The sequence below is a fragment of the Cyprinodon variegatus genome, unplaced genomic scaffold, assembly GCF_000732505.1.
Source record: "Cyprinodon variegatus isolate N-32 unplaced genomic scaffold, C_variegatus-1.0 Scaffold495, whole genome shotgun sequence".
Lineage (NCBI taxonomy): Eukaryota > Metazoa > Chordata > Actinopteri > Cyprinodontiformes > Cyprinodontidae > Cyprinodon > Cyprinodon variegatus.
In genome coordinates this window covers 308,196-327,916 of record NW_015150948.1, presented here as the reverse complement: position 1 = coordinate 327,916, position 19,721 = coordinate 308,196, and the positions used below count along the sequence as shown (strand labels likewise).

At 38.5% G+C, this 19,721-nt stretch overlaps 1 protein-coding gene across 1 annotated transcript in view; it reads right to left on the bottom strand.

Annotated features, from left to right (window-relative positions):
* Window positions 1–19,721, bottom strand: part of LOC107094642 (netrin-1) — a 69,532-nt gene that overhangs the window by 27,426 nt on the left and 22,385 nt on the right. Inside the window, exon 3 of the mRNA XM_015390392.1 lies at window positions 3,238–3,426. Coding sequence (XP_015245878.1) covers window positions 3,238–3,426 — 189 coding nt within the window. The remainder of the gene's footprint in view (window positions 1–3,237; window positions 3,427–19,721) is intronic.

Genomic DNA, 19,721 nt, shown 5'->3' with positions numbered 1-19,721 from the left:
AAGGTATCTGAGCTTTCTGCTATGCGTGGCTTCATTTCTCTCTTATGAAGGCAGAATTCAAAGCAAACTGTTGCGGCGTGCTGCAGGAAATATCACGTTGCTGTTCCGGCGGCCAGCGGTGAACCAAAGACAGGGGCGCCAGTGGCCTGGCATCCTAAAACTCCCGTAACAGCCAATCATAGCCTGGCGGTTAATGTGGCTTAACAATGCAATGTACAGAGCTGTTTAAATCGGCAAAAAGCTCAAATGCATGTGGCGAAGTAAGAGATTGAAAATTAAATTACATTAAAACTGGCAGCTAAAGGAAAGTTTTATGCCTTGTTTTTGTTCACCTAATTAATAAAAAACTTCATTATTGTTTACATTTTTTATGAAAAACTTTATGGAACAGTTTAGCTATTTTTAATCCACAATGTTTTTTGGGATATTTCTAAACCTGTTTTGGACATGTAGAGACGGAAGCTTTTATTTCCCGCGCTCCTTGCAAAGTAGCTGAAACTCAGACTGAATTAAAGTTTTTGGTGAAAAAACTCTTTTAAAGTCCCATTTCCACCACCCTCTGAAAACCGGTCCGTGCCAAGCTAGGCTCAGATAACTGTGCCGCTCGGTTCCTTATGACCATTTACACATCGCACTAGCATGGTTCCCCGCCTCCTAGTGGGGATCTATGGTACTACTGCTCTCTAGAGGTAAACAAGCAAACCACCATGGCGGTGCCCGTAAATTTCATGAAGTTATGTTCTGTTATCGTTGTGAAATTTTGTCATTTACTGAGAGTCAGATGAAGAAGGCAGCCTTTGATGAATTTACTTGACAGAGTCAGATTATTGGGAAGTGGATATGACAAACCATAGTCTAATCAGGGTTTACAGGCGAAGGAAACAACGACAGACGTTAAGGCTCACACTGCTAAGCAGAATAATCCCTGAATATCATGTGGGATGGTAGGGAAACTAGTATTTTTATAAATGTCTAAAGTGTCGTGATTACTGCCAGGAGATGATGGAGTCTGCAGATGAGCTCTTTGCTATTTGAGAACTGAGCCAAAACCGAACCGCGCCGAGCCCTACTGATGAACTAGTACCAGTTTAACGAGGTTCGATGTGTCTGGCAAGGTCTGGTTCGATATTAGCACCATTTACACTCAACATTTATCTTGGTTACCGTATTCTGGCTGATCTCAGCACGGTATTAAAAGGGTAATGTAAATGGAGCATGAGTCTAATTAGAGATCGTGCTTGATTAAGACGAAGAAGATTGATTTATAATGCCGGTAAAACAAATCAAATACTTGACTGGATTACACAAAGTCTAAATAAGTTTAAGGGAATCAATACTTATGCAAACTATTAAACATCCATAGTGTTTTACTTTTGGTTTCGGCTGAACACATGGGTAAGCAGTGCATCACTTTGATATTTTGCTGGTTAGATTCTAACAAGAGAGACTGATTGGCAGCAGTTTGTTTGCACAGGACCTTCTTTACTCCCAGAGGTCCTTCCACACAGAAGGAGCTCAGCTTTGTCTCCCCACATTTTAATTCCTGCCAGCTGTGCCTCAAACCTTGCGCGTGTGTCCACACCTGTGTGTGTGTTTTGTTTTTTTTCCCCAGTACTCACGTGTGTGTAATTGCTGAGTGAACGGAGGAGAATGCCGTCTAGCGAGGCGTTTCTGCTCAATGGATCGGCAACCACCTCTGGCCTGTTTGTTATGCTTGTTTCGTGAGGCATTCATGGAGGGCCTCAAATAGTTTAGGAATTGCATGGGTCAGTTCGCTGACACCATGGCTAAAGAGCGCCTGGGTCTGCTCTGTCCTAAAGATTTCTACCCAAACAGTCTCTGCGGTTTGTTTTTATCTTTTCCCTAAACTAAGCACTAGTCTAAGCTATATGAAAAAAAAAAAATAGCTTTAAATTCATTATTGCAGTTAGGTCACTTTACATTTTTAAAGTTTCTTTTAGCTTGTGTGATCTGTTTGACCTGGAGAAATATTTGTTTTACAGAATATTTTTTTTTGTTTTATTTTGAGAACATTAAAAAACATCCCATTCCACCTTTGATCACTAAGAGTGCAGTATTACATCAAGGTTACTACAAAATGCATGAATCAAAGTTTTTTGTTCACAACACAAGATTTTGGTAATTCTTTCCAGGAAGGAACAAAACACCCCTACCCTAATTTTTCTTTATGCTGATGTAAAAAAACCAATGCTGCACATTATATTGAATATTAACTCTAATTGCACCATCACTGAGGGCAAGGTCTCTGCAAAGGACAGCTCGGGGTGCCATATTTCCTGGAAAATGATATTTCACATCTCATTTAATAATGTGCCAGAAGCTTATTCTGCCTGGTCAATAGATTCCAACTGTCCTTGATGTTCACAACTTTATCTTTTAGCCTGAGATACAAAAAATATTGTAAAGACGTGGAGATATATTGATAAAGAAAGTAAAAGATAATAAATAAGAAAAGTTTAAATCATAGAAAATCTTAACTACTCTAAAACTCTTAAGATAAGTGGGTAAAGATAAATTGATGGAAACATTAAAGTCCTGCCCTTATCTGCTCTTATATAATATAAGCACTGTTCCATCTACATGTTATGAACAATTCAAAGAGATGTTGATGGTATAGTAGCTAGTTCTATTTCAACATTATGATTCCTAATAAACAGAACTTTTTGTTTTACTGAGAAAGACTTAACTTTATCTCTAGTGATATAAAAGTCAGATTAAAATGTGCTGCTTCCATCTAAAAGTTGAATCCAAATATTTATTTACTTCTAGTCAGCTAATTTTACCCTCTTAAATTAAGAAATATGTGTAGATTTTTATATAAAGTTATGGTTTCTTTTTGGGCTTTTGCAGTTTTTTATGATTTACATGCTGTCTGTGGTTGTTTTCAAATATCTAGGCTCAGACCAGATAGATCTGCTATGTTTAAATATGAGCAATATATCCTTGGTAGGGTTATGAGCTCTGGCTTTAGTCTAAATTAGATCTAGGCCAGTTTCTGTTTTGATCAGGTCTAAAACACTCGTGTTTTATTCTTCACCAGACTTACATCGTCAGACTCAACATTGATTAAGAATATTGTACCATTTTATTCTTCCAAGTCCTCATGGTTACACTTTAAAAAGAGCCAACAGTGTCATCAGTTTAGATTGAACCTTTAGCTGTACATTGAGTGTATTGTGTCAGTTATCAAAGGTGCTAATACCAAACATCCGTTACCTTTGCAAGCTCTGCGGTGAGAAATGGACTTGGTCATGTCCCTGTAGTAGCCCTCCTTGCAGTAGTGACAGTGGCGCCCTGCTGTGTTGTGACGACAGTTGAGACAGACCCCGCCACTCCTGCGGCCGGACAGCTTGTACAGCTCCATGTTGAAGCGGCACCGACGGGCATGCAGGTTGCAGTGGCACGCTGGGTGGAAAGAAAGAGACAGAAAAATTTACATTAGTTTGCATTTGTTGCACAAAGGGACTCCCACATCTTATTGGAACCTCAGAAAAATATAAAAGGTAACGCAAGTGACTTTTTGGATTTCAGAAATTAGAACCCCTATTCATAGTACTTTACATTTTATGCATGTGTTTAAAATATCAAATAGAAAATAAACGTTAAAGCTGTAGAGAAGATTGTCTGTTTAAAAGACCTTTTCTTAAAGGTATTGTGGAGGATTTTCACGAATTTGTTAAAACACCCGCCCTCTCCACTTTGAAAAACAATGTGCATGTGAGAGCATGCATGAGCCCATTTCTCCTCGTGCAAACTCAGTTTAAAAGTTGCTCATACAGCTCATACAGCGTACTGTGTGCGAACATGTGTCCGGTGTGACAGCAAATCCCATAATGCTCTCTGCACAAAGCATTCTATCATATATCTGCCTCTCCTGAGGCCTTTCTTTTCTTCTCATGCACTTGATAGACACTTTTTCTCTTACGACCCCCGACCATGGTGAGAAAGGTGAGCTTCAATGACCGTAGCTCACCACAGGTATACGCCTGAAAGTGCTCATAAAAGATCTCCTCTATACCTTTAGGTACACATATCTACACCAAAAAGAGATGAAGGATGAATTTTTTGTACACTCATTTCATACATCAATGTCATAATCTGAAAGTCAAATTTAAGGAGGACTCGACCTGAGGAAGAAATTTTGGTTCACAGACTACGAGCATTAATGACTTAATGGGGAATTCTGTCCTGCTACACTGCAATGGCAGCTAATGTACTCAATTCAGTTCGATTCAGTTTATCTATATAGCACCAATTCACAACACATTTCATCTCAATGAACTTTACAATTCAGCCAGATCATACAGTCAATTTGATTTCTATCTAAGAAAAGTCAAATTGATTTTCTATCTAAGAAAACCAGTTGATTGCATCAACTCATTGACTCGAAGGCAATCCCTCAGCATGCTACTCCAAGCCTTCAACATGTTATGGTAGGTGAATATCAACTGGTGCAGATAGATCACATAAGCCACACCTGTATTCATGTCATACCAGTTGCACACATAAGGAGCTTTTAGCAGTTTTCTATTCTCATTCTGCCATAGGTAAAAAAAGAATATGCTGCAGGATCAGATGGCTGGGGAGAGGATCCTGCAGAGACATTTATGTACTAAATAAGAGTATAAAAGAAAAGATTCTGTCAAATATTGTAATATTTCATTAAACAACATTGGGATTGATTTGCAGCCTAATGGATCTTAGAAGTAAAAGAATAAAATAAAATAATGCAGCCAAACATACTGACATTGTCTTACTTTTAAATAACTCTTAAACCCCCACCTACCCGATGGCAGCACACCGCCCAGGAGTCTAACAGTCAGCTGCTGTGCACCCGCCACAGCAAATACCAAGATCTCATGAGGTTTTACAAGTTTATATTATTAAACAAATTGCAATGTAATGCCTTTGTTAATTTATGGTGATATATAAGGTCAAATCAGATAGTGACATATGTATGTATTATAATACATGTCCGTATAGTACTGCCAAATTCTTGCCAATTCTCACCCTTTAACGTTCAGTGTAATTTCCTATGCTATTGAAACACAAGGCAGAAAGTTTTGATGTAAATATAGCATAAATATAGCGTAAATCTCTGCTCTATGTAGAACAGAGCGCTTCAGGCAGTCCTTTATTTCTGCTGCAATAATAAAATAAGCATCTAGGTTATTTTTTTATTTTTTATTATCACTTCTTAGTTGGCATTTCTTAGCCCGTTCTTAAAGGAATAGTACACCCAAAACATGATTAGCCTTCATTTTCTACTCACCCCCATGCTGAACAACACTCTGGAGTACTTTTTTGATATCTCAAATGCATCTGGAGATCTGGGAGGCTTCTTGCTGTCTGCTGACATTCAAATAATGGAGGTCTATGGTGACTGAGACAGAAAGGTCCATAAAAGTCCACAAAAAACGTTTCAATATTCCTCCATACTGCTCGTCCAATGTATTCCAAGTGTCCTGAGTGGGTAGCATCCGGAATTTACTCGAAACGAAGTCATTTAGAATGTTTTTAGAGCATAAACAGTAGTGTATAGGATTTCCTGAAAGCGCGCACATGCGCGTTCACGACGCTACGGAAGCCGGCAGACCAAACCAGCGCATTCAGCTCGGCAAAGAACTCATGCTCTTCCTCAACACTGAAGTCCTCAGACATTTTTCTTTCGTTGTTTCTTTCTTTGCACAGGTAAACAGCACATTTCTTCTTCTACGCTTGCATTATTGGCAGAGCAGACGCTGAATGCGCACTTTCATCTGGTTTGGTCTGCCGGCTTCCGTAGCGTCGTGAACGCGCATGTGCGCGCTTTCAGGAAATCCTACACACTACTGTTTATGCTCTAAAACATTCTAAATGACTTCGTTTCGAGTTAATTCTGGATGCTACCCACTCAGGACACTTGGAATACATTGGACGAGCAGTATGGAGGAATATTGAAACGTTTTTTGTGGACTTTTATGGACCTTTCTGTCTCGGGCACCATAGACCTCCATTATTTGAATGTCAGCAGACAGCAAGAAGCCTCCCAGATCTCCAGATGCATTTGAGATATCAAAAAAGTACTCCAGAGTGTTGTTCAGCATGGGGGTGAGTAGAAAATGAAGGCTAATCATGTTTTGGGTGTACTATTCCTTTAAGCCTGTCATATCCTGGTTTTAGTTTAACACATATCTTAACTTTCTGTGTAAAATCCGTTTCAATCATTTGACTGCAATACAAAGCATTCCAATGAGCAGCCCCCCAACCCCCAAATGTTACCTCACATTTAGGTAATCTCTCCATCAGTGCATCTACTCTAATGTTATTACAAAGAGATGCAGGCGATAAGAATGTCACATATGCTCTGTACTTATCAGAGGTCTGAATCGTGTAGAAATCGGCTAACACCTGCCATGAGAGACCAGGGCTGGCAGGTGGTTGGGATTCAGAAACCCTCCCTCTGACTTGAAGGCCCAGACACACACACACACTCAGACTAACCGCAGAGGTGTTAGGCAGCTGTCATTGGCTTATCTCCCACACTTCCCTCCCTGAAGCTGATCCAACATGCTCTTTACCAGCTTTGAAGAACTCTCTCCTGCACACACAACCCCCCCTTTAGTGTTTGCTGCTTTCTTATCCCAGATGTTATCTCAATTTAAGTGAGCAAGTGTGAGGAAAAACTCAACAGGGATCTCTCTGATCTTTTTGTAAATAGGTAAATGGAATACTGAAAGAAACCACCAAGACATTCACTGCAATGATGCTTCATGATGCAGAAAAACTTGCTTCACAAAACAGAATCCAGACCTAACCGAAGAGTAGTGACATTCCCTTCATTCTAACAGTCATTAAGATTTCTGAGCTGTTGGCTCTCTGTATTTTCAGGATGTTTTTGTAGATTTGAACTGAGTAAATGAGCAATTTTAAAGGGTAGAACAAAAAAAATATTGATGCCAATTTTAAATTCTGTGACACCATAAAATAAACAACAAAAAATATTTGTATAGTTTTATTTTCTATTTCATTGAAATATGCTTTTTGCTTGCTTTGTTGCCTCTACATATTTGATCATGCATTTATTTATTTTTTTTGACATTACCATATACAGTATGTGTTTTATTGCTATATTTTGGCCCTCCATGTACTTCAGTAATCACATCACAATGATTGTGAAAACCATTCTGGGGCCCCTAACTTGGTGTCTCACAATCCACTCTTTGGGAACCCAACGTTTAGAGGTATTTAATCGACCAATATAACATAATGTAAAATAAAAAGTAGTGGGCGTCTGTATTCAGTCCCTCTTTATGTCTACTAGTTTTCCAGATCAAGATTGTTTTTTTTCCCAGTTTCCTTCGCCAATTAGCTCATTCTTAGTTTGTTTTGATGCAACATTTCTATGAAGAGCCTGAAGATCTTTTTTTCCAAATCTTGCCACAAACCTTTCACCAGATTAAGCTTTGTGCTGTGAATCGGCCTCCATCATAACTTTGGCTGTATGCACAGTCTTCCTTGTTGTGTTGGAATCTGACGGCAGACCGATTTGGGCCAGCACACTGACAGGTCATGCAGTTACTAACGAAGGAAAGGCTGCATTACCCCTTTTACACGAAATCCTAAACCAGAGCACCAAAAATACATCATATCTGTGTTGTTGCCTTGCAACAACTTTTAGCTCAGTTAGCTCCCAGGGAGCAAAGACTGCTTTACTGTAAAGAGGAAGTTTTGGATCACAAGACTCATTCAGAGATGGATCTGTTTTTGAGAAGAACAACCATTACGGGGCATTAATAGACACCAAGTGCTGCATACTGACCTGTTAATAATTTAATAAATAATAATTAATTAAGCTAATACTCAGGTCAAATGTTACACAGTGTTATTTTTGCTTTAAACATTTATACAGCTCAATCTGAGGCTCAGTTAGAGCCTCTTTACTACTTAGAGGATTTCTGAACAGAGTCTAAAGCTCTGGATTTCAATAAGAGCTACACGAGGGAAAGAAACTGACTGCATTTCTATCTTTTCAGTATTTTATTTGTGAATATTTTGGGAAAATTCAGTTTTTTTTTCTTTGACTTTCTTTGATAGTCCTTTACTACTTTATATTTGTTGCCTAAAATCAAAATAAAACCCTTTGATAGTACAGCAGATGCCCTGTATTTGTAATGCAACATTATATTAGAATTGGACTGCATTGATCTGAGTCTATTGTAAAATCTGACAGTAAAATATCTGCATGCTGTGATTTGACATCCTCATAGGCAAAATGTGTTTCCTGGCTCTGTGTCCATTATGATTTCAAGAGCCTACTTAGAGCTACGCTGTTCCAGTCTATTTATGTTCAAGTGCCATTTATCAGGCATTGTATAGAAAGAGCAACTCATCCCACAGCCTGCTGGAGGCGGCTGCTCACCGGTTCTGTGCAGGAGGATGCATTTTAGGAACAATCTGAGGTTTGATGATGATATTCTCTGTTGATACTTGGTCTTGGTCAGTGTTTTTAGGCGTTTCATCAAACAGATCCCATAGGAAAACATTTCTTCTGTAGACATGGAATTTCTTAATTGCAGTTAAGTTATTTTTTTTTTCTAATCTCCACTTAAATTCTTATCATCCCATCCAGTCATTTATATCAGCAGCTGATGACACGTACCAAATCAAACAGGATTTGTGTCTCGTCTCAGCCTGAAATGTAAAAGGCACTAATAGATTTAAGTATTATATTCTCATGACAACAGCTGTGTTGGTGATCCGGGCAGACACTGGATTCACTGTAAGCTGTACTGGGATCAAACACCGTTATGGGGCTTACATAACACCTGCTCCCTATATGTGGGTGATATTTTCATCTAAAAGTTGATCACAATCCATTAAGTGCTTTTTCTCTTGTTATTTTAAGGTTGTTTTTTTTTTCACTGAGTAAAAGCAAAGATATATGACTGAACTAGTGCAAGAAAAATGGGCAGAATCTTTAGTTTCTCGATGTTGAAAGGAAAGATGTGCTGTGTTAATTACAGTGAGAGCTGCAAGGTTAATTAAGTCACAGCTACATAAAACCTTAGAATAAATACATTTGTTTGTTTCTTAATACAATGTGAAAAACCATTAAGGTTAAAAAATATTCTTTCAAAATTAGCAAGCCAGACTAAGCCACAATGACAAGGCAACTTTTTCCACCAATAATAACCAAAAAAGGCTTCCTTTAGACCCTAATAATAAATACTGTGAAGCAAAAACTCTACTCAAAGTCAATGATCTAAAATGATTTTCAGTTATTAGACAGATCCCAATATTCTGAAAATGCCTGATGTCTGAGAATTTATTATAAGAACATATTTAGCTTGTGTAACTTTAATGTTACCCTTCTTTACAAGCTTGGCCTGACCTTTTGTTCTTGAACAATCATTAAAAATGTAATATAAAATATGAAAATGTATTCCAAATAAAAAATATTATTATTATTGCCTGCAAACTCTCCAGCAAATCTGCAGCCTTCTGCCGCTCAGCTCATTTCAAGCGATAACTCCCTCATTTGCTTATTTATTAAAAGTCACCTTAAGAGTAAATAGAGATCACCAACAGAGGCCTCTGAGACATTTGGAGGACAGCCCAGACATTTTAACAGAAAAAAGAAATCATTGTTTAGAATTCAGATGATAGGATTATCAGTTGTTTTGATTTTTTTTTTTTAAATAATGACGAAGCTTAAAATTAAATATTCTGCACAAAATGGAGCTTAGGCGGAAGTTCAACTGAAGAAACTTATGGCCTTCCACATCCACCTACGACACAGCCAATCAGCTTTGAACCACACCTCCACGAAAGCCAATCTGCATCCAAAGCTCATCTTAAAAGGCCTCCGATCTGCAACTTGTCTGCTCCTGTGCGCAGGTGGTGGTTGCACCGTGTGACTTCATTCAGATGACCCTGTTTCAACCCACCTCCAGCCCCTCCTCCACCATCGTAGCTAAGCTTCATCAGATTTACATTCGTCCCGAACTGTTACTGCATTCCGCATCCCATTTCAACCGGTCCGACAGAAGGCGGCCATGTTGAGCCTGGTTCTGCCAGAGTTTTTTTCCCAACGGGGAGTTTTTCCTCTCCACTGTCGCTTCATGCTTGCTCATCATGGACAGGGTCTCTCAACCTGTATTATCCAACTGGACTTCCATCTTCCAGGTCCCTGAGTGAAGCTCTACTATCAGCTCACGCAGTTCTCTGGATCTCCCCATAAATAAAGCTCAGCAGACCATCTCGCTATACAGCAGTCTACAGACTGACCAACTTCCTTTATCGCCACTCCACCACCAGTTTCAGGCCTGGGGGGGAAACAGCCCTATTCTTTGCTCCTGTTCATGCATATCTATCAAAATTCAGCGCTATATTTTCTGCTGAGGTCTGAGCGCAAAAGACCAAGTAATTGTAGCAATAAATTTCTCCTAATTGTCTTTTTTTTGTGTGAGTTTTTCATATTGAACTATTTATGAATGTAATGACTGTAAAGTTCTTATTTATCTCTGACAGATATAATTTATTACAGACAGTCTGAATATGTTGGTGGGCATTTATTAACAAAAAAAAACAATCTGCAACAACTACTAATAATAATGGGAAAAAGCTTAAGTTAAATCTAGGAATGCAAATCACTCCAAATGTAAGTTTGTTTTATCAAGGCTCTCAAAATATAACAGACGGATCTTTATGGCTTTAACAAAAACAGCCAGTTCTGTCAGAAAGCCGTCAAGTCTTTCTTTTTCTTCTTACGGTTAAAGGTTAAGATTCGTGGCCCTAACTAGCTGGAGGGCCCTCTGCCATCTAAAGCACGTCTCGCCCAACTGTAAACATTTCGATCAGACATCAGTGCAGCAGCTGGGATTTTCATGAGGGCAAAGGCAACAAAGGGCTTGGGTAACAACTTTTCCAGATGATGACTCACTTTACAGGTTTCCGGAGCACTTTTGATGATTTCAAAAGAAAATGTAAACACTGGAAGAAAAACCAACTGTAGCAAAACAGAGAGATCTGTATCTCTCTGTTATCATAGATAATGTTTTGTGCGAGGGCCTCCTGACCTCCAGCTGTAGCGTCACAGAACTATGTAAACTATGAAAACATCCAGCCAATAAGTAATGCTTCCAGCTTCTTTTCAATCAAGCCAAAAATACAGAGATTCTAACAACTGGGAGGACTTTTCCTGCTTTTTTGATGAGAGGAGTGCTCTTGACAAGTGGAATTCCTCTCATCAATAAGAATAATTCCTTTTTTTTCTCATAAAATAGTTGGCTGAAATGTTTGCTATCATTTTAATCTAAAGCTGCGGCCACATTGTTTCCATTTGAGTCATGCATGCCTGTGCTTTGAGAAAGCAAAAGTGAGCAAAGATGACTTTGTCGTAGACAGTCCTAGTTGTCACTTTTGAATTGCTCTAATATCAAAAAGGTAATTTATACTGAGATAAATGGGGTGGAGTTTATTATTTGTATGTGTCATGACAGGGTATGCTACTTTGTATACTGAAATCATTACATTTAATGTTATTTCTTTATACTAAAGGTTAATTTCATCATTAAAAAATTAGATTTAAATGATCTTTGAGTGCCTCCAAGTGGTACAAACTTTATTGATAAAACATTCATTCCATATTGACAAAGGAAGCTGTGGAACCTGCTTACTTTGGACACTCTTTCCTTCACTGATCTGGTCCTTTTTCAAAGCAAACTAAAGATAAACTTGCACTGCAAGATTGTCGCGAGATCAAAGTTTTCATTCTGACTACAAATCAATCTTGAAAGTGTCCCGTTAATAGGTCCGTTTCGTAACAACCAATGAGTCAGACCAATGACATACCAGCAGTGTTTTTTGGGACGGGACATGTAGAAATGACGACATTCAAAAGGGCTGTGCCGTAGCCTTACAAACTGTTGGGATCTGGAGGTTTGTCCACTTTCTCCACCAGAGGGCGCACGAGATCTCCGGGAGCATGAGCAAACCGCACCACCTGTCTCTCATCTGCTCATCAGGAGATCCGTACTTAAGGAGGCGGAGGGCTTCACTCCAGTGCCAGAGTGTTTGCCAGTAACGGTTAGCAAGCCTGAGCCAACCTGCCTGTCTGTGAACTCTGACTTTCTGTGAACCAAACCTGATCCAGTTTTTCCTCCTCTCTGCCTCCCAGGTTGATCCTGCCTGAATACCTGAAACTCAGGAGAGTTTCTCTGCCGGTGATCTGTCTGCACGTTCTTAGTAGGACTCTGGAGAGCAGCTTCAGTCAAGTATCTGCCTGCCCGCTCTCAGAAGATTACTGGAAGGAAAACTCAATCAGTGATCTGCCTGCACTCAGTAAGCTCTGCCTCCGCCTCTGCCCTCAGCCTGCCGACAACCTCTGAACCGTCAAGGTTCCCCCCCTATGCAGCTCTGCTCCATTTCCGAACAGGTACAGATCTGAACACTCAGTGACGCAAAAACCGGGTATGCAGTGCATGCAACGCATAGGGGCGCTGCACTCGAGGGGGCGTCAAAGTACCCCTCTAGAATATAATTTTTTCTAGTTGTCATTTTCTATATTTAACAGCATAAAACGATCAATGACATTGGTTACTGTAGGGGGGGGGCGCCGATTTTGTATTTTCGCATCCACCTCAAAAATATGTAGTTGCGCCCCTGTGAACACTCACAACTTGCAAAAGACCTGGACCTCCACTAATCTCTCTGTCCTCCTCAGCAGTGAACCCACTTGTGACCAGTCAAGCCCCCTCTTGGATCTGAACATACTTTGTACATTTATTATTAATAAATTTTTGAACTTTTTCATCTGCCTCCGAGTGTTCTGCATGTGGGTTAGACACATTAATCCGAACATGACACAAACATAGCTACGCTGGAGGACTCACCAAGTGTTTTCCGTAGAGGGTTGGCGATGTTCAAAAATCAACTTTGTGTTACTCAAAATGCGTTTTATGCGCAGGTTTGGCTTGCAAATTCTACATAAATCACTGCAGGATGACATGATGGCCTCTCCTTAAACATCCATCAATGGTCTACATTCAGTAAACACGTCCCACCTGTCATGCCTGGCGCATACCTGAAACGTCACGATTCGCAGCTAACATTGACTGAAAGCGTATTATGGAAGGTGGGCACTACTTTAAACAATACATTTAAACATTTCTATCAACAAAGATTTACATGATAGAATGTGACACACGTTTCCACACGGCACTGTGCCAGGCAGGGAGAACAAACTGGTGGGTGCACTGTAATTAAATTATCCTGGCATACTTTAGTTTACATAGCCTACTTACCTTATCAAAAGGCTGCTGTTGCAGGCTGCATTTTATTGCCCTGTTGCCCAAATAAGGGGGAAAAGAGGATTGTATTGTTACTGAGGTTTGAAGAGGACTGCATTTTATTTCCATGTGACAGTTTGATATTACTTTAGTCCTATTATGCATATTTCATTGTTATGCACGTCCTAAAGAAAACGTCTTGGTCAATGTCTATTTATTATCTAGTAATGCAATAATCAAATAAATAAAATCTAAAGCAGGCTGTTTTATTTAAAGATCAACTTCTCTCTCCTGTAGCGTTAAATGTGTAGATGGCTCACTTTGAATGTAATTTGATCAGTTCCAGACTAGTAATGGGTATGATCATAATTACAACTGCAAGAATATGAGCAATAGGCTCTAACTTTAAAAATGGCATGATGTCTCGTAGATGTAGCACTAGCGTTTGACAAATCTGTTACTGGTCTCTTTGTGGTAATGCATGAGGCCAGGTTTTGTAAGCCAATAGTTATGTAAGGGCATTCCAATTCATCTTGTAAAGCGTGTGATTCTTATGACCCGATGACCTGAGCAGATGTCAGGTGGTTTTGTGATGCTTTGTTCTCAATACGACAATTAGACCATATCCATGGGTTAATTTGAGGTGGCCAGAACCTTCACAACATGCCTCAAAATATCAGTGGTGCCAACATCAGCTAACTGTAAAGACTTTACCCCACATGTTGAGCAGCTGCTCACTACGACCACTCAGGCTCATGCAGACCCTAACCACACAAGTACTGAACTCAAGAGTGTGTCTGTTAGGCACATGGCAACTTTAATGTCTGATGACTCATTCATTGATTGGTCTGATTGTTTGATGCTTCGGCAGCAGCCTGCAACAATTTTCATGAAGCCACCACGTCTACCCTTCAGGGACTTTCTATATTCATGGGAATCGAACTTTACACAAACATATTCTGGCAGCATCTTTGACTTAAGAACCTATTGTGACTGAAAATGTGCAAAACATGATCATTTGGACAGGTTAAAATACCACGATAGCATTCAATGTGAAAATACACACTGAAATCACTTACTGTAACAGCATGGCTCACATTTTTTCTATGTGCATTCTTTCTTTTATTTTTTTGTCATCACAGATTAAATATACTGAAGCAGCTATACTATAGCAGCAGGTCAGAAATGAAAGCGACCATGAATGAATACGTCACCAACTCTAATGAAAGGCATTGATGTTGTCACCAAGTCAGCATGCATGCAGTTGGAAATAAAGCTTGCATCGCTTTGGAGTAAATGAGTTTAACAGGTTACATACTTCATTCTGTGTTAAAGCATTAAGAGGAAGTGTACACTCTATTTTTCTGTGAGAGCCTAAGGCAACATCAACAATTACTGTAATCTACAACTCTAGTAATACGAACGTCTGTGTGGCCCTTGAAATTAAAGAGCATTCTTAATAATTTGCTGCTGTATTTTAAATGCATATCAGGAGCAGATATATTTACAACATAATTCAACAAGGACGACTTGTAAGAATGTCTGTTTTAACCCAGTAAGGAGTTAATTCCTCCAGGACACATGTGAGACAGATAATTTGCCTTCAGGCCGCATCACAATGGCCACCCAGGAAGCCACCACATTCTAACTGATTGGGTTTATGTTAGATCTGCTGTGTTCTGGTTCTGAGGGAGCCTATGTGAAAATAACATAGTATACTCGCCAAATCCTGAATAAGTACTTGATTAAAACCAGACAAGTTCAGGCATAGCATCAACCCAAAGACATATCGTTGGTACACAGTGAGACAATGCGGCATTAGCATTACAGTTGGACACAGAGATGCACCGAGACATCAGTTGTCCACAACCAGTGACCAGCCAGCCTGAGATTCCTAAACACAATTTTTCTGATCAGTGAATGCACTACAAGTAAGTGCTATATATTTGAGGTCCTTAATGAATCCACTCAGAGGTGTAAGAAGTGCTTTAAGGGAAAATATAGTTACAATATTTGCTTCTCATTCAAGCTGCAAGAGAGAGCATGACTTTTAACAGATACCAGGAAGGATAAAGGAGTACACAATTATTGTTTGAAGCAAAAAACATATTTTTATAATGGAAATTCAAAAAAATAGAAATAAAAAAGAAACATGCTTTGTATATGGGAATAAAAAAATGCTTTTTTGATTTCTGATTTTTGTCTTCTAATTATTACATTTTCTTTTCAAATGCTATTTTTTGAAATCTTTCTTTATCAGATTGACTTTTCTGAATTGCATCTCTCTTTGCTTCTGAGGTAGGCTTTCCTCTGGTATTGAAGTCAGCAACACCTAGCTTTTCTATTGCGCTTAAAGTGAAAAGATTGTGATATGTAAAATTCAATTTGAAAATAGTGAAATTCCTAAAACTCAATTTGAAAAAGAGAAATTGTGAAAAATATAATATGAAACATTTTCTTTGCTTTCAACCATAATTAAACAAAATGTATTTCCATACTTTCTTGGAAGGAGAACAAAAGTTTTTTTTACATTTAGATTCATTTAGATGAAGCATTTTACAAGTAGACTGTGTATAAATATGGTGTTAACACCACTGTTTCTTGCTGATAAAAGATGACTGAAGTGTTTCCAGGAAGTTCCTGTGCTGGAATAATCAAGCGTTTTGCTGCAATTGCCATTTACAAGCTGATGTTTGTAAGACTCTTACTGTGAGGTCTAATAAAGATGACTTAATGCCCGCAACCCTTTAAGTCTAATTGCAGACCTCTCACTTGATGATTAATAGATAGAAAATGTGTGCCATGCCTTTTGCTCGTGACAGTGTGCCTCTGGTCTTTTTGTAAACAGCTTCCCTCGGTATGCGAATTCGTCTCGCCGCTGACTTGAAGGCTGAGTCCCGCTGTGAAGCGGGGGCTGATGTCATGGTGGTGGTGGGGAGTTTCTCTTTCTTGACAGGCACAGCTCTGTGATCTCTGGTGGGGATCAATTAGTTGAGCAATCAGCCTGCACTGAGCTTTTGTGCGAGTAGCTGCTTGTAAACAGTTTGGTTGCCTGGTGAAAGGGGAATGCACCGGCTCGACATAAACAGCCACCCAAGTCAGCATTGGCTGAAGTAGCTCTCTGGACTCCATTCTCAGCCCCATGGATATCATTAGGTAATGCAATGTGACATCAGACCATGAACGGAGCAATTAGCCGGAGCAATGTAAGATTAGCTTTGCAGTAATCTTTGTGGGTTAAGTTGTTACAGGGAGTTCTGACAGGAACAGTAGTTTTCTTACCATTCCTTAAAGAAGATCTACAAACACTCTACTGACTGTACAGGGTAATAAACTCAGTTGGCTCTGATAGTTTTATTTTATACATGAAAGTTTCCTTCAACATGTGAGGAATGTAAAAAAATCACCTCATCTATACTGTCAGTGAGTGCCATCTGCTCTAAATTACAGTATAACCATTTCTACTTGCAGAAATAAAAGAATCAGCTTCTAGAAGCTACATGTAATTGTGCAATCTGTAACGACCAGTTATTCACTTTCACTCACTTTCCTCTCTAAGCAGCCCCTGATAGACACTGCCAATGACAACACACCTTTTTTTTTTTTATGAATAATAATGCATAATGACCAGCGTATCTCAGACCATTTATCGTCTTGTTCCAGTGCTGGGAGATATCCAGGGGAGTGGGCCCGCGCACTCGTCGTCCAGTTTGCTGGAACGAACGCAACAATCTCCCCAGAGATCTTTGTAGCACGTCAACCGCTTTCTCCCAGATCGTAGCCTTCTTCTACCATAAATTTGCTCATTAAAGTTACAATATGACAAGAGAATGAGAAAGTTTAGCATTACAGTGCCTTTAAAACGTATACTTTTCACCGAGTAAAAGCAAAGAGTTTTAGTCATTCTGAACTACACTTGTACAGACTAAACATGACGGTGTTTTTATTTCATCCTATCCAAAATAAGGTAAATGCAGCTCGAATGAATGTCTACTTTATATATCAGGAAACTAAAACTCTAAACATTAAAAAACAGAGCTACTTTAGACGAAGAACATGTTTAAATAACCAGTCATTAAGTCGTTACAGATTTCTCAATTGAAAACAAGTTTTTACTTTGACTGGGCAATTCTCTGACACCACAAAATAAAGTCCTGTACAAGTGGAGCCTTTTAGAAGTGACATTGTGCACAAGTACAACCAAGCTCTGTCCAAGTTAATTGTATGAATATTCAATTTAATTCAATAAGTGGAATTAGGTTCCAATTCCACTCTATAAAACATCTATAAAACATTAAGTCTTTGGAGGAGGGGATATAAGGAACACCACTGCAGAGAGAAAGCAATTAAAGGTTATATTTTATGGTTAGTCTGTAGTTTGTAAATGGCCTGTTCTTCACACTACATTGTCATTTATTCAGTCACATGCTGATGACTAACCTGGGGCATACTGGCAATAGAAAGGTGAGTCACTTTCCCCCTACAACATGTAGGGGAAGAGCAAATGCTGAGGAAAGTGGTTTGAGTCCGATTTTTTGGGCCTTTTTGGCCTCCTTACTCCCTAAACCCACCATTCCTGTTGAGAAACATGGTGGTAACTGCTGCATGTTGTAAGGATTATTTGGCAAACTGGTTTGTGATTAGAAGGTAGATAGAGCTAAACATAGAAGGATCATTCCTGGCAAGAAATATACAACTATTGGATTTTGTTTTAAAATTACTTTGCAGAAAAAGGAAAATCTTCAACTTGACAAAAAGTTACTAAATAGTTCAACTAAATAGTTGAAGTTTGTGTTTCTGAAAAGACAGAAAACCCCAGCAGGATTCTTTTCTAAATCCTGTGTAAATTTGCTGTATTTTATTTCAGCTCTGTGCATCTTTGCCTATGTAACTTCCACAAGTGGATGTAGAGTTTCCACATATGCTTAGCCTTATTCATGATATATATTTCTAAAAGGTTTATTTAATGTATATATTAAATAGTACTGGTGAGGAAGAAAAATCCCTCCGTTTTCACAGTTTTACCCTGATTATGTCTTAAACAATAGCAGCTGGTCTGATACTTGATGGAATCTCCCAAGAGTTAGCTTTATTTGGATATAAAGATTATAAAATGCACTTTGTTTTTGCTGAGAAAGACTTAAAGTCAGGCGAATTTTGAGTCAGTTATTTTTAACTCAATCTTAAGAACCCCCAGTGCTTCAGAGGTTTTTTATTTTTATGTATTTTAAGGTGTGCAAGAATAAAGCTGATGCTGCAATTTTCTTAGTGTGTTCTTTGCTATATTTTTCCATTTTGGTTTGATGACTTGTAGATTTTCTCTCAGGAATTGAAGTGTTTTCACAGCAAAGGTGTGGAACCAGGTTTCCTTCCTTCCCTATAATTTAATGATATGCGTGAAAGAGAGCCCATGCACAGGGATTGTTAGTGATTTGTCACATTAAGTACATTCTGGTGCTCTCAACATGTGCTGAAAGGAAGCTTTTAACTGTATGTAGATTCTATCAGCAGAAGTGTGTTTTAATGCATTGTAATTTTCCTTGCTAATGTCTCTGCATCATTTATCCATTCATAAAAAAAACATTGATATCGTTACTTGGTTTTATGATACAAAATGTGATTTGAAAAATTTATTTCAATCTGATTTTAGTATAATTAATTGCAATTTTATATTCAGGTAATACTGATAAGCTGTAGCATATTTTGGGTGGATAGAATTGTATCTTCACCTCTATAAAGTTCAATTAAATACTGATTACTATCTCTGTTTGGAACATTTGCTGTTCTTGTATTGTGGGTCCACAGATAATTTATTATATCTCTACTGATGCATTTTGCAGCTCTGATACAGGAAATAACAACAGAGCAACTTACGTAAATTAACACATTACCTATATTTAAACATTTCCAAACAGATTTAAAGGTACCCGTACCACTGTTAAGGTGTATATAAAAATTATCCAACAGTACAATTCTTTGTAGGAACACTTCATCATTAATATTTTAAGATTTCTTTTGAAACTTAATCAGTGTGACGTTGTTATTGGTGCCGTATAACTCATTCATAGCACTTAGTATTCTCCAAAAGCATCTTCTCTTGCAGGTTTTCTACAGGATTCAGGCCTCAGTGCAGGGATGCCCTTAGGAACAACACAAATTTTGTATCTGGTAAATAATTGGTATCAATTATTTATGTGTTTTGGATCATTAGCCTGTTGTATTATTCAATTAAGACTAATTTCAAGTCCACTAGATTTATATTTAAAGCCTTATGTTTTGTGATTCCATGCACATAAAAAAAAAAAAAAAAACGCCCAGCCCATAGCATCATACATCCTCCACCGTACGTAATGCCAGTAAGGCTGTTTCAAAAATATTTTTCCATTTTAATTTTCAAATGAATCATAAAACTATTGTAATATTTGTAAT